Raw genomic sequence first — 14,265 nt, forward strand, 5'->3', positions numbered from 1 at the left:
TACCTGATGGATGAGTTGAATAATTCACTTTTTTTTTTCTTACATAACCTACCCCTATTCAAACACAGACAAAATAAAGAATTGGACAAATTGGGATACACAACTACTAAAAAGTATCTGAATACTTTCTTTTTAAAAAAAAACGTGATAATATCCTACCGTATTTGTCAGTGGTTCATTAATATTCCTTTTAATGTTTCCGCTGGAATCAGACGTTATCACAGTTGATTGACTATATATAAAGAATTCAATAATGAATAATAATAATAACAGTTAAAAATAAACAAATCAAAATTATTGGAGGGGATAATGAACATTAAAAAATAGAAGTATCAACTGAAATTTATTTCGTGGATCGGTTGAAGTTAGACATTAACACCGTTGGATGCCGGCTCAGTAGTCTAGTGGTTGGTTGGAAGAAAGTTAGGGGCGGTCAAACCAAAACGTGGCATTAGAGCTTGAAGTCACTAACTTCTAGTCTGAGCCATGTTGGTAGATGCAGACTACTTGGTTGGGGTCCACGCGACCATCGTAACCATTGGTTGGAGACTGTGGGTGACATGGCTCACAATATCGTGGATGTATACACTCTTTATCTTCCCTTAAACCTTGAGATTAAAATTACTTCATATCTGTCATCGTTCCTATACCATATCCTTATAAACAACCTTTATTTTATATCTTACCACCACTAAATTAACTAGTTCTATGAATTCGGTGTTAATCTTGTTGTGCTAACGAGGTATGGCAACTTTGGCAGATGTATATATATGTCTGGACCTACGTTGTAGCTGACTGACTGACTGAGTCCAGTGGTCAAGCGCTCTCGCGCGAAACTGATAAGTCCTGGGTTTGAATCTCGTGAGACGGGATCGTGGATGCGTACTGCTGAGGAGTCCCATAATAGGATGAAACGGCCATCCAGTGCTTCCAGGTTTTTCATGGTGGTCTAGCTTCAACTGATTTATGATCTCAACTATCAAAATTGGCATTAACATGTTTATTTATAAAATGATACAATATAACTATATAACATCAAAATAAGTCAGCCATTCAGTTAATCTAACAGTCCTAATAAATATAGGGTCTGACCAAAATGTAAGTTAGTCAGAGTTGTCAAACTGTATTAGCAAAACAAGATGAATGGTAAAGGATTCGAAATAATTGGAGTACTTATGATAGTAAGAGAGACTATACATTGAAAATATGGTTGGAGAAGAAAGGAATGAAAAGTTATGTATGAAGGAATACCGTAACACCAGATCCACAAAAAAATAAAGAGTGAATGTATCCACACCTCAACCAGGTAGTTTATATCAACTATTAGTCAGTCACAACATAGAACCTGGTAGGTAAGTACATCGATTCAAGTTTTCATACCCAATTAGCACAGAGAGATGAAGTTGTCAGGCCGGATTCCAGAAAAGTAGAGTTAGTAACCTTATCAATAGTAATAAGAAAGATACGACTCAAAAAAAGAAATCAATGAAATAGAAACAGGGAAAAAGTTATGAGGTAATTAATAATCTCAGGATTTGGAGGAAGACTAAAGATAGATGCTTCTGCGCCATTCTAAACGATTTCGAGCTATGTCATCCTAAGTCTCTAATCATTCGTTACGATAATCACGCCGACCCCAACCAGGTATTCTATACCTATTAACATGGTTAAGACCAATTATAAGTGACTTCGTGAATCGATACCATGTTCGTTTTGACTCCCGTGAGTTTTATTCCAGGCTACTCTCACACAAGACATCGCCCGTTGATATAGGTGGTGGTTGGATATAAGCAACACATGTCCCATGTATCAACAGATAAGGCTCAGAAAAACGATCAATGACTTTATGAATTGATACCGCAATTTAAAAAAACTGTTTCCTCAAAAAACACAAAACATAATTTATTTATCAATATCTTCAACTTATTGAATAATCAACTAACCCAGAAAACTATTTCTACCAAATTTCATAACTTGGTGACGATTTCCATACTTTTATAGTTGAAATCATGAGTCAATTGAAGCTAGACTACCATGGAAAACCTGAAAGCACTGGATGGCCGTTTCGTCATATTGTGGGACTCCTTAGCAGTGCACATCCACGCGAACGCTTAACCACTAGACCACTGAGCCGGTACCCCCGTACTTCATCAATTTTATTACAAAGAAATGACTTTAACCAACCTATAAATCATACACATGCCGCTTCTAATACAACTTTGATTCCTTAACTTTATCAATGTTATCCCAAGCTGAAATCATATAACAATATAAAGCACTTGAACGATACAATCAATCATTTATGAATCTATACTAACACATTGCATTACATATCAGTATTCATAATTAGTAACGTCAAGTTTATAAACTATGACCAACAAACATAATACGTTATAAATTTGAGTTAAGAATACTGATACATAACACGAATCACATGTACACACATTTATATGATTTTCTTTTAAAAAGTGTCTATCTGTATGCCAGAAAGAAAAATCGAATAATAAAGTAGAAGATACGAAGAAAAAAATTCATGTTTCGACAAGCAATTATTTTCTAGTGTATGCCATCAACCAACATCGTAGACAATTAAAAAGCTATAAGTAGTATTGTGGTGTGGTCTACTTATATCCATATAAGTAGTATATGACGAGGGTCAGGTATAGAATGTATTGTGGCAGAAGATCGATAACGAAAGAACAGGAATGAAGTGTAACCGTTACGAAAATGCATGAACAACGAAATCAGAGAAGACGAACTGATATTTGCTGAAGGAACAGTTAAGATTGAGATAATTGATTGTTATTTTGCAAATTAACTGTTCACCGTATGGTTATCAGAATTTAGTGAGATAGTTTGTAATTTTGTGCTTAAATACATTCGATTGTCCCAACTAGTGTTCTTGTTCATTACAGTATACTATGTTATTTATTTGACAGTATCATAATTCTCTAAGATCAATCAGGCAGGGTAATTCATCTAATACTATGCTGTTATAATGAATGTTCAAACTCGATCTGCAACCAACTTCTTTATGTGCTTCAATGTACCAACAAATAAGCTTGATCAAATGATCGAGAAAATTAAAATCCATGATTGAGAATACAAGTAATATCGTTTGCGAGTTCTAGGGATAGCTGTCAAACAGCAAGGTTCCATTATGTATGAAGTTCCGATTTCGTGTGATCAATATACAAATCAACAATTACCATCACTGGATTAGACCCTGTTTGAACTGTCGCACAGTTTTAAAATGAATCTAACCACAAACTGTACTGTCAAAGATCACTTTGAACGCGAAGATAAATATCATTAAGCAAAACTGTTGTAGTCGAATCATCGAAATGAAAAGCTATGAATGATTTGAAGGAATATGTTTGGAAATAAAGTATTTCTTAAAAACAGGTTTATTAGCTGTAGTAAGCCTCATGGACGTAGCATTACTTGAGGAAGCTGAGACTAAGTGGTAAACCAGTGATCCAGTTGCATCACACTTTATCAAAACGTTAAACTGCTACTCATATCCTAAACAATCCCTGACTGTGATGCTTTGTATTCTTGAATATTCTGTGGAAACTTTTTAATGACTGAACGAAATTGATCTTATTTGTGTTCTTACTTGAAGTATATTTTAAGGGTGAACCGTTTGCATATTACCCGAGACATCACCATCGATGCAACAACATAAAAAAAACTGTATCTGCGGGAAAAATATTCACGAAAGACAACAACCATGATATCCAAAACTCGTTTCATGGTATGGGATAATATACGCTAAACTTACCTCCAGAAATTCGACAATGTACTGTCCTGAAAAAAATGTGGGAAAGATAAACAAGACTCATATTTTAAAACATTTTTTCAATTCAAAAACGTTCATTTCAGAATGAATAGCAAAAATGTAGTCGGATAGCGAATCGAGAATCATCAAACATTGCTACGCATTAGATAATGCAAACTGATTAATCATTGAAGTGGAGACCAATGTCATGTGTCCGAATGATTCCACATCGAGAGACTGTTTGGTCAAAAGGTACTAAGGGAGTGAATCACCTGACTTTATCCTACATTCGTGAGGATCAAACCTTATGGGTCAAAGGCCCCGTGGATGAATATTTAAGAAATAAATCTCGTCTTTATTAGAAACTTAACCAGTAATACATCTTTCACGTCTTAGTAATAACCAGTACTGAAATACATCCGTCAATGAACAGTATGATAAATAAACGAACATCATATTAGATTGATGTCAGATAGAAGAGATCTAAACACAGAATAGCCGAATCATCAATTTATGAAAATAGTTCATTATGGGTCAACCGATATTTGTTCATTTTTACAAGCCAATTTTTATTCAGCCATGGACCACATAGCACTAATTGTATGAAGATGTTAAATGAGACTGTAAGAAGTCTATGCAACGGGAGTTTTAAATCATTACAGCTTTCACATTTCGGATTTTAAGTTTTGTATATATATATACATATATATATATATACATATGCTCCGCACAAATCTCATTTGATTTATGTGAGGGCTGTGATACTGCCCACGTGCCCAAACCCAAGCAGGTGGTTTTCTTAGAGGGCCACACCCCGAGCCTTCGACCTAAAGGTCTGATCCATAAGGCAGTGGAGCATCGTGAGGAAATGCAGTCTCATGGTAGTCGGTGATCAACGATTGATTCATACCTCATTTGTTCCTTCAGGATACTGGAGCCCATGTGAACCATTGGTTTGGAATCAGGGTTTTCCAACTCTCCTAGGTGGACCCTCCGTGTCCACCAACCCGGTTGAAGCGCCGGACGTTCGCTTTTCGTCCTCTCAATTTCATAAACAACACCATTGATGTGAGAAGGCAGTGAGTAGGACTTCCCTGTTAGAGGCTATATACGCGTGGCCATGTGAGAGCATTTTGAGAGGGAGAGCTGACTCTCCTCACTCTCGGCCGTACCAGGGAATTTGGGAGCAATATATACAGCTTCATGGTAACAATATAGTTACGTGTGAGCTAGTGATACTATGCGACTGACTGCCCAAAGCCAGATACATGAAGCGTAGAACTTACTGGTTAGAAGGAAGATGAGTGCTCTAACCAATAAGCCACTGATAGATCTAAATGTCTTCTCATCAGAAGCAATCGGCGAAATCACCACAACATAAAATAAACAACCAAAGGTTCATGTTGTTAAGTTTACATGCATTTACCAACTTACGGCATTTTCCAATGATAGACTAGGACGTGTACTAGATTTATTGCTATAAACTAACTCTGTTGGTGGAGTATAAAATTCAGCTAGACAATCTGGCAATGGTTTATTTGCTTGAACTAAAATACAATCTTCCATCTCTTTCGATATTTTACCATTTGACACAACGGTTTCATAAGAATGGTTTGAGTCAGAGTCGTCGGAATAGGTTTTAAACATACCTGAAAGGAGAAAAACACAAGACATGGTTTTTAAAAAAGATTCGGCGAACCGCAATATTTCTGTGACGAAAATTACTTTCAATCAGATTGCTTCAAAGGTCTTAACTCGGAAATATGAATAGCAAATCATAGGAAGAATTTTGTCTTATAAGAGCCCCTACGATTCAGATAAATGGAGTGTATCTTACAACTTAAAACACACACACAGAGGGTAAAGCACGAAGCAAATTTCATTAAACTCTGTAAACTCGTAGATACAGGAGTACTACAAGGCAGACTATCAAAAAGTCAGAACATAACTGCGATTATTACTTTAAAATTTCCAGAATAAACAAAAACATTCTGTGAAGTTAATAGACTGAAATTGAGTTCCGTAAAAGCATAGCATATTCAGTCAGTTGGTTGAGTGTAATTTTTGTAGAGTTTTGTTCCCTGAAGTTTATGCTGATGATGTCGTTGAGAATATCGATGAGAGCTGCACGACCAAACCATCCATCTCAGAGAACAAAACTCCACTGAAAACATCCAACTGAGCTACAAATCTTCTCCACCAGGTCAAGTGTAAAGTAGAACCTGATACACATGTGTATCACTTTCAGTCACCAAACCACCTTAGAGCAAAGACATAAATTTATCAAAACAAATCTCAGAGTAGGAAAAGTAGTAACATTGTCAGTAATGGTGGAAAAATTAAGTATACAAAAAGCGAACAATGTATAGAATTTCAGGAATTAGGTCATAAGAAAGAATGCACATGCACCTCCATTGTAAGCGATGCTGAGCCATGTCACCCGAAATCTCAAGCCAACGGTTACAACAATCACGCGGATCCTACAACTAGAAATTTTAAACCTATTAACATTGTCTTAATCCAATTGTCGGTGACGTCACAGAATGATGCCACATCTTGATTTTACAGCTCATAGTGTTCTTCTGACCTCTTACACCAGACATCATCTATCGAGATAGGCCACCTCAATTGATGAAGATTCATCACCTCATCAACTGGTTTGGCATCATTATATAGTACCCTTAGCCCGACCCATCCATCGCTCACTCAGTGGACTCAAAATACATGTGCCATGGTTGTCTAGCTTAAATTGACTCATGAATTCAACTATAAAATCACTAAGATCTTCACAAAACCCTCTCTGATAATAATCATATGCTCACTAGTGACTGACTTCAAGGGATGTTTTCTTGAGTTCTAGTGAGAAGCAGTGACCAGTGAAGTTCAACCACGTCTGTCGTGAAATAGTAACTCACTGAATATAATGGTGAACGGTTGATCAACTTTGTGGATTGGTTGAAAGTAAACATTAACACCGTTGGATGCCAGCTCAGTGGTCTAGAGGGTAGGTGCTCGCGCTCAAGACCGATAGGTCTTGGGTTCGAATCTCGCGAAGCAGGATCGTGGATGCGCACTGCTGAGGAGTTTCACAATAGGACGAGAAGGCCTTAAAGCAGTGCTTCTAGGTTTTCCATGGTTGTCTAGCTTAAATTGACTCATGAATTCAACTATAAAATTACTAAGATGTCCACACAAAACCCCTTCTGATAAGATAATAGTCAGTTGTTGCTATTTTTGCCTGAGCAGTTATTAATCAAATACAATGTGTATAATTTTGCTTGATCTATCGATGAATCAATACCTGATTCATTAATTCAATAATTGTAATCAAAACGAATCAAGACAATGATTACATCATCATTTAAGCATGGGTTTAGCAATTTCTTTTTAAATCAATTTTATTAATGGATATATCAGTTGTTTATCAATGATTATCATTGGGATAAATCATTTTTTTCTTAATGAAACATGGATAATGTTGGTTGGAGGCCTCCACAAGGGATAACAGGCGTACTGCAGTAAGAAAGAAAGAAGGATAGAACTGGAGTCTGCCAGTGTATCACAACTCCCTGGTTGGGATTCTATAAATGATGTAATTCAATGACTTCAGACGTTATCAGACATAAGTTAAGACAGAAGTTAATGAAGATTCTAATGAAGTTTTCATTAACATTTTTCATATAAGTCAAAGCAACTTGCTTCACTGAAAGAAGTTTATATAACGGAATAATATAATGACATTATTTAAGCCAATATATTAAGTGTCAACTTATTATGAACTTCGGCAAAGATGACAGGTATGAACTTTGTTCAGTATGAAGTTTTAAGGTCTATGTTTTTTGTATCGATTCAGTACAGTCAGTCAGTCAGCTACAAAGTAGGACCAGGCACATTTATACATCGGTCCAAGTTGCCATACCTCATTAGCACAACAAGATGAACACCGAATTCATAGAAATAGTTAATTTAGTGGTGGTAATATATAAAAGAAAGGTTGTGTATAAGGATATAGCACGGGAAGGAAGAACGTTATGAAGCAAATTTAATCTCAAGGTTTAAGGGAAGATAAAGAGTGTATACACCGACGCCATTGTGATCGATTCTGATCCATGTCACCTAAAGTCTCCAACCATTGGTTACGATAGTCGCACGGACTCCAACCAAGTAGTCTGCATCTGCCAACATGGTTCAGACTAGAAGTTAGTGACTTCAAGCTCTGATGCCACGTTTTGGTTTGACCGCCCCTAACTCTCTTCCAACCATCTACAATACTAGTCAGCATAGCGCGTCGTGGTAATCGGTGTTCAGGCATACGTAACACGTCGATTCAGTACAAATTTTATTTAATAATCCACAAGTGTGAACTTTTGTTTACCTTGACATATTCTCTGTAACGATTCGGGTAAACTAAATTTAGTGTGTTTTGTACAGTAGCACTATGTATTTTCCTCTACATGAGATACTACTGAATATAAAAATGGGTACATAAATGATTATGTTTTGATCTAATAACGATATGATATTGGGTCTTTTGGGGGGATGTATTTTTGGAGAATCAATATACCCTCATTGCACCAATTTTGTACTCTCGCTTAGCATTGTAGGAATCGAAGTGATCCTTGTTTCAAAGTGCAAGTAGTAGGATCCAGGAATTGAAGTGGTTCCCGATTGTCAAATATAAGCAGTAAAATTGCGGACTCAACAGAGTTCACATACACATAACAGCGACGATAGACGCTAGACAAAACAAATTCTTTCTAAGTTATACTTTCAACTGAGCTATATCTCTTAACGTATACCATTTATGCTCATTTAGTTTTTGTTGTTGGCACTCTACTTCCTTCTTTCATATATCTTCACAAAGCTATCCCTTTTGTTTTTTATAGCCCCTGTTTTTGGTAGTCAGTAATTGCATCAAAATTCCATAAGTCATAAACCAGATATCTTTTATTTATTTAAACACATAAATATTGGTACATAAGAGCACCAGATACATATGCGCCTTACAAATCAAATGAGATTTATGTGAGGGCTGTGATACTGCCCTCGTGCCCAAACTCAAGCAGGTGGTTTTCTTAGAGGGCCACACCCCGAACCTTCGACCTAAAGGTCTGATCTATAAGGCAGTGGAGCATCGTGAGGAAATGCAGTCTCATGGTAGTCGGTGATCAACGATTGATTCATACCTCATTTGTTCCTTCAGGATACTGGAGCCCATGTGAACCATTGGTTTGGAATCAGGGTTTTCCAACTCCCCTAGGTGGACCCTCCGTGTCCATCAACCCGGTTGAAGCGCCGGACGTTCGCTTTTCGTCCTCTCAATTTCATAAACAAAACCTGTGGCACGAGAAGGCAGTGAGTAGGACTTCCCTGTTAGAGGCTATATACGCGTGGCCATGTGAGAGCATTTCGAGAGGGAGAGCGGACTCACCCCGCTCTCGGCCGTACCAGGGCATTTGGGGGACCTGATATCTTAAAATTTACTGAAGAAGCATAACATTAAAAATGTCAAAAACAATATACTAACCAATATAATCACCAGTTTGAGCATCATTCGATAAACTAATCGTATCATTATTTATACTATCCGTATCAATCTCTGTATTTATATCACCAGAACATCGTCTATTTATGATAGATTTTGCTAATTCAAAAGCTTGAAATAACATTGACAGGTTAGAATTCGCCAAAGATAACTTGGGAGATGATTGATTTGTTTTTGATGTATTAGTAGGTGTAACATTGGCATAATCGAATAATTTGTCCCAACAATCAAAATCAACTGGTTGTAATTGATTTTTATACCAGTATAATTTATCACCAATTAATTCTGTAGAATAAACTCCTGAACAGATACGTTGATAAGCTTCATTCAGTGCACATATTGAAGATTCAGCAAAATATTCTACAGCCTAGAATAATATACGAAAAAGGATGGACAATTTAGATGATATTAGATGTGAACTATTACTGGATACCAATTGTGTAGTCTTTAAAAGGTAATGTGTTTATCACGAGATTTGTAGGTGGTACTTGGTGTAATCCCTGACAGGGTTGTTGTTGATGAGCACTATTAAGTTTTATGCTAAGAATCAGAGCTATATCTCAGTATTTAGGGCATCCGAATTTCAGCAGGTAGATTTCAGGTTTGTTTACATCCACAATAGATTCTTGATGATGATGTGTGTCCAATGGATCTGGAGTATCTTGGGCAGGCAAATGTTTATAAATAACTGTACCTTTTTAATGATGGTTGTAGTAGTTCTCCAAGTTTCAGCTCCGTACAATAAATCTTTTTAGACATATGTGCTTAAAATGATGAATTTGATGCTCGCTGATAGTTGCTTTGAGTTAAATATGTTATTAAATTATGGGAATGCTATCCTTGCTTTCACATCTGCATTAGATCCCTCTCATTTATCAATGATACTGCCCAAGTATGTAAAAGTCTTAACCTCTTCCAGAGCTTCATCATGGCTTTTTTCCTTGTTTATGTTGAGGCCTACTGTTCCAGATGATGCTACTAAACTAGCTGACTACATCTGGACTTGTTTCTGTATATAAGACGTAAGACGTAGGTCAAGTGAGAAATCTAAACTGTAAAGCTGCATCCATCTGACAAGATCGAATCCATCGACAAAGTCAAACCAATTGCTATGGACCATATGTACTAATGCGAGGTCTTAAAGTCTAGCCATCCTCGAACTTTCTCTAATATACTGCTCTGTTAGCCAGTGTAGCGAGTCATGTAGGGTACAAAGAATTTGAAACAGAGGAGTCACCTAAGTAAAAACTTTGACGAAAGATTCTGTAGTTTGATCGACTGATTGTGCATATTCAAGTCATTGAAACATGGTCAATGTCACAAATATACGGAGTGGTAGTATGATATATGAAACAATTACATAGTTGCCGTTTAAACATATTCAGAAAGAAAATATATGTATATATATACATTTGTATAATGGTACGTACCTGAGTTTTCGCAAGCATGCTAGTAAACAAACATGGCTTTGGACGAGACTTCATAAAACTTTCATACTGAAATGCAACAACTGGCCGAGGAAACAATCGTAAAGTACGTATATGATTAGTAAATCCACCTAGAATATTGTTTGTATTGAAGAAGAGAATCTATAAAACAGAGGGAAATAATGAATAATGATATAAACCAAACGATACTGGGTTGTCATAAGTCAGCTAAGTTATAATCACAGCAAACCACAATAAGATAAACATACGTCAACTTAAGTTCTTATAATTATGTCAACAAGACGATATGAAATAACTAAACAGAATATTAAAAGAGTCGAAATAACGATAATAGGAATGTTAGGCAAACTGTGTATTGATATTATAGTTCAAGAGAGAATGAAAAAGTATGAGGGTTGGGATACTGCGCGAGTAGCCAAACAGAAGAAGGTGGGTTTATTAGGGGGCCACTCCCCAAGCCTTTGACCTAAAAATGTCTAATCCACAAGGCAGTGGAACAACGTCACAAGATGCAGTCCCATGGTAGCCGGTGACCAACAATACGTTCATACCCCATTTGTTTCCTTAAAATCTTGGAGTCCATGTGCACCATTGGTTTGGAATCAGGGTTTCTCAACTCCCCTAGGTGGATCCTCCATACCCACCAACCCGGTTAAAGTGTCAGACATTCGCTTTCGTCATCCCAATTTCATAAACAACACCCCACCTCGAGAAGAAAGTGAGTAGGACTTTCCTGTCGGTGATTTTATACGCGTGGCCATGTCAGAGCATTTCACGAGAGAGCTGACTCTCCCTACCCTCGACCGTATCAGGGAATTTGGGGACGAATGAAAAAGTGTGTATGAAGGAATATTGAGACTCAAGATCTGAGATGTAAAGGTTGAGTGCATTTACGTCACTGTGATCTATTCTATCCTATATCATCTGACGTCTCCAATCAATGATAACGATAATAGCATAGAACACAACGAGCCGGTATCTGCATCTATCGACATCCCTCACAGATTAAAAATCAGTAATTCCAAAGACTGACTCAACATTTCGGTTACAATCTACTCCTACTACAGTCAACAATAGCATTACCATTCAAATTGTATTAGACCAGTATTTTTTGTACTTAAACGCTTAATAATGACTTCTTAGCCGCTTCCTAAATCCTCAGAGTTTCCCTACATTCCAGCCCCAAAAAGTGGAGGAAAGGTTCGAAGTAAGAACAAATGCTTTACTTCACGGTCTTTTTATATGCATAAAACAATAGTATTTAAAGGTTTATGTATAACCCTGATCCTGTGGAAACTTTTGGAAGCATGTAAAACCTAATAACAACGAACGTAACCATCTAGTCAGAGTATGGTACATGACCTATTGATTTTGAGAAGTCTAAAATGGACGTATATTAGACAAAGTGTTTTCACCCTTTTCCTGAATATTGAAAAATCTACCGAGTAACTTATCGGGGGATGCCAAAAAAGATCTTCACAAAGTCATGCTATTGTTCCTATTTACCTGCTTCAGTTCGGGCACCTGGGCAGTATCACAGCCCTCACACAAATCGAATGAGATTTGTGAGGCGCATATTTATCTGGTGCTTTTTTGTACCAATATTTATGTGTTTAAATAAATAAATAAATAAATAATGCTAATGGAAAACCCATACTTATTATTATCATTATTAACGTTAATATTATTACTAGTTCCGCTTACCATAGATACACGTATACCGACATCAACAGAATCTTTTGTAAGTGTATACAATAAAGGATCAAATTTCGATAGCTCTAATGCAGTTGCACGTGCTACAGAAACAGACCAATGTTTCGAAGAATCCTCTAAATCCAAATCAATATGAGGTGAATTTGAAAATTCGTGAAGTAACTGATAAATCCATTGTAAAAAAAAAGAATTTGAAAATAAGGTTACAACATGAATAGTTTGAAACTGACAACGAAATTTATGTTTAAGACAGTTTTATTGAGAAGTCAGTCACAACGTAGAACTTCGTACGTACGTACATCAGTTCGAGTTGCCATACCATATTACCACTGAGATCCAGTTGTCGATTCAAATCCCATAGTGGTAGAGGTAGTAAGAGTATAAACAGTAATCAGAAAGATTAGGGTTTGAAGATGTTATTCAAGGAGTATAATCCAATGAAATAAATTTGGAAAGAGAAAAAAGACAGAGACATGAAGAATTCAGAAGATTAGAATTTGGTAGAACACAAAGAGTAGATGCACCTTCGCCAATGCAAACGATCTTGAGCCATGTCATTCAAGGTCTCTAACCATCGGTTGTTATCATCTCGCAAATCCCAACCAGGTAGTCTACACCTACCAACATGGCTCAGTCCAATTGTCAGTGACTTCATTAAATTTGTGCCACGTTTTGAATTGGCCACCCCTAGTTTTCTTCCAACCTACTCCTACACCATGAAACATTGCACGTCGGGACTGTCGGTGGTTGGGCATATGTAACATGTGTCCCAGCCATCTCAACTGATCAATTTTCACTACTTCATCAATCGATTTGCCATCATTACCTAGTACCCGTTTCCTAACAACTGCATTACTTACTCGGTGGTCCCAGGATATACGAGCAATGTTTCGAAGACACCTATGATCGAATACTAGTAGCCTACGAATATCCTCTACTCTTATCGGCCATGTTTCACTGTCATAAAGTAGGACGGAACGAACTTCTGCACAGTAAACCCGTCGTTTGGTTGCTAGACGGATATCTCGCCTACGCTATAAATGACGCAAGTTGGAGAAAGCTAGACGAGCCTTCTGTATCCGTGCTGAGATTTCGTCACCCTTCTCTTTATTGAGAAGTAATGAATATAGGTTTCATCTATTTCACAAGTCGCTAACAAGTCGCAACTGTACCTGATTACTGATGTTCCAACTGGGAGATCAGTCGGTTCCATACCAAATAACAACAACGGAAAAGATACAACCTCTTAAATTAATAATATTACGTAACCGATTTATATTTTTAATTCCAGTTTTCTAAATAGTAAAGAGTATTTGGATGAAGTAGCTCCTACAGTGAAACTGACATACACCCTTTTTATCTGAGAATTCAGTCAATGATGTATTTGTTGAAGCAGATAAATGACGATCTTCAATTTCATTTTTGTGTAATTTAACTTATTTCTGTAATAAGGTTAGTAATAACTCACTCTTTATTAGTTATGTATCAAAATCTTCAGAACTATTCCTCAATACATGCATAGTGCTCTCTGATTAATCAAGAATTGAATTTTGTGTATTTACAACAAAAACATCACATAAACAATTTTAAAAAAACAGTCCACAAACTAGGAGATGCTCACTTCCTAACCGACTTTCAAGCTCATATAAGCCTGAACTCAGAGCAAAAACAGAAAGAACAAACACAACAGGAGGTTTACTACATCCAATGTTAATTCAGTGAAGACAAACCAAAGAGTATTGATGTCTCTTACCAGTAACTTTGATGTGATATATGCT

The 14,265-nt window shown here is 36.7% G+C and overlaps 1 protein-coding gene across 1 annotated transcript in view; it reads right to left on the reverse strand.

Moving 5' to 3' along the window:
* The window catches only part of Smp_150300 (putative map-kinase activating death domain protein), a gene marked incomplete at both ends in the record, with an annotated part of 69,540 nt that overhangs the window by 34,855 nt on the left and 20,420 nt on the right, over window positions 1-14,265 (reverse strand). The window contains 6 exons of the mRNA XM_018797463.1: window positions 160-232; window positions 3,785-3,810; window positions 5,216-5,430; window positions 9,309-9,693; window positions 10,757-10,915; window positions 12,479-12,649. Of these exons, the coding sequence (XP_018652503.1) occupies window positions 160-232; window positions 3,785-3,810; window positions 5,216-5,430; window positions 9,309-9,693; window positions 10,757-10,915; window positions 12,479-12,649 (1,029 nt within the window). The remainder of the gene's footprint in view (window positions 1-159; window positions 233-3,784; window positions 3,811-5,215; window positions 5,431-9,308; window positions 9,694-10,756; window positions 10,916-12,478; window positions 12,650-14,265) is intronic.

Source organism: Schistosoma mansoni, chromosome 4 (genome assembly GCF_000237925.1).
Source record: "Schistosoma mansoni strain Puerto Rico chromosome 4, complete genome".
NCBI lineage: Eukaryota > Metazoa > Platyhelminthes > Trematoda > Strigeidida > Schistosomatidae > Schistosoma > Schistosoma mansoni.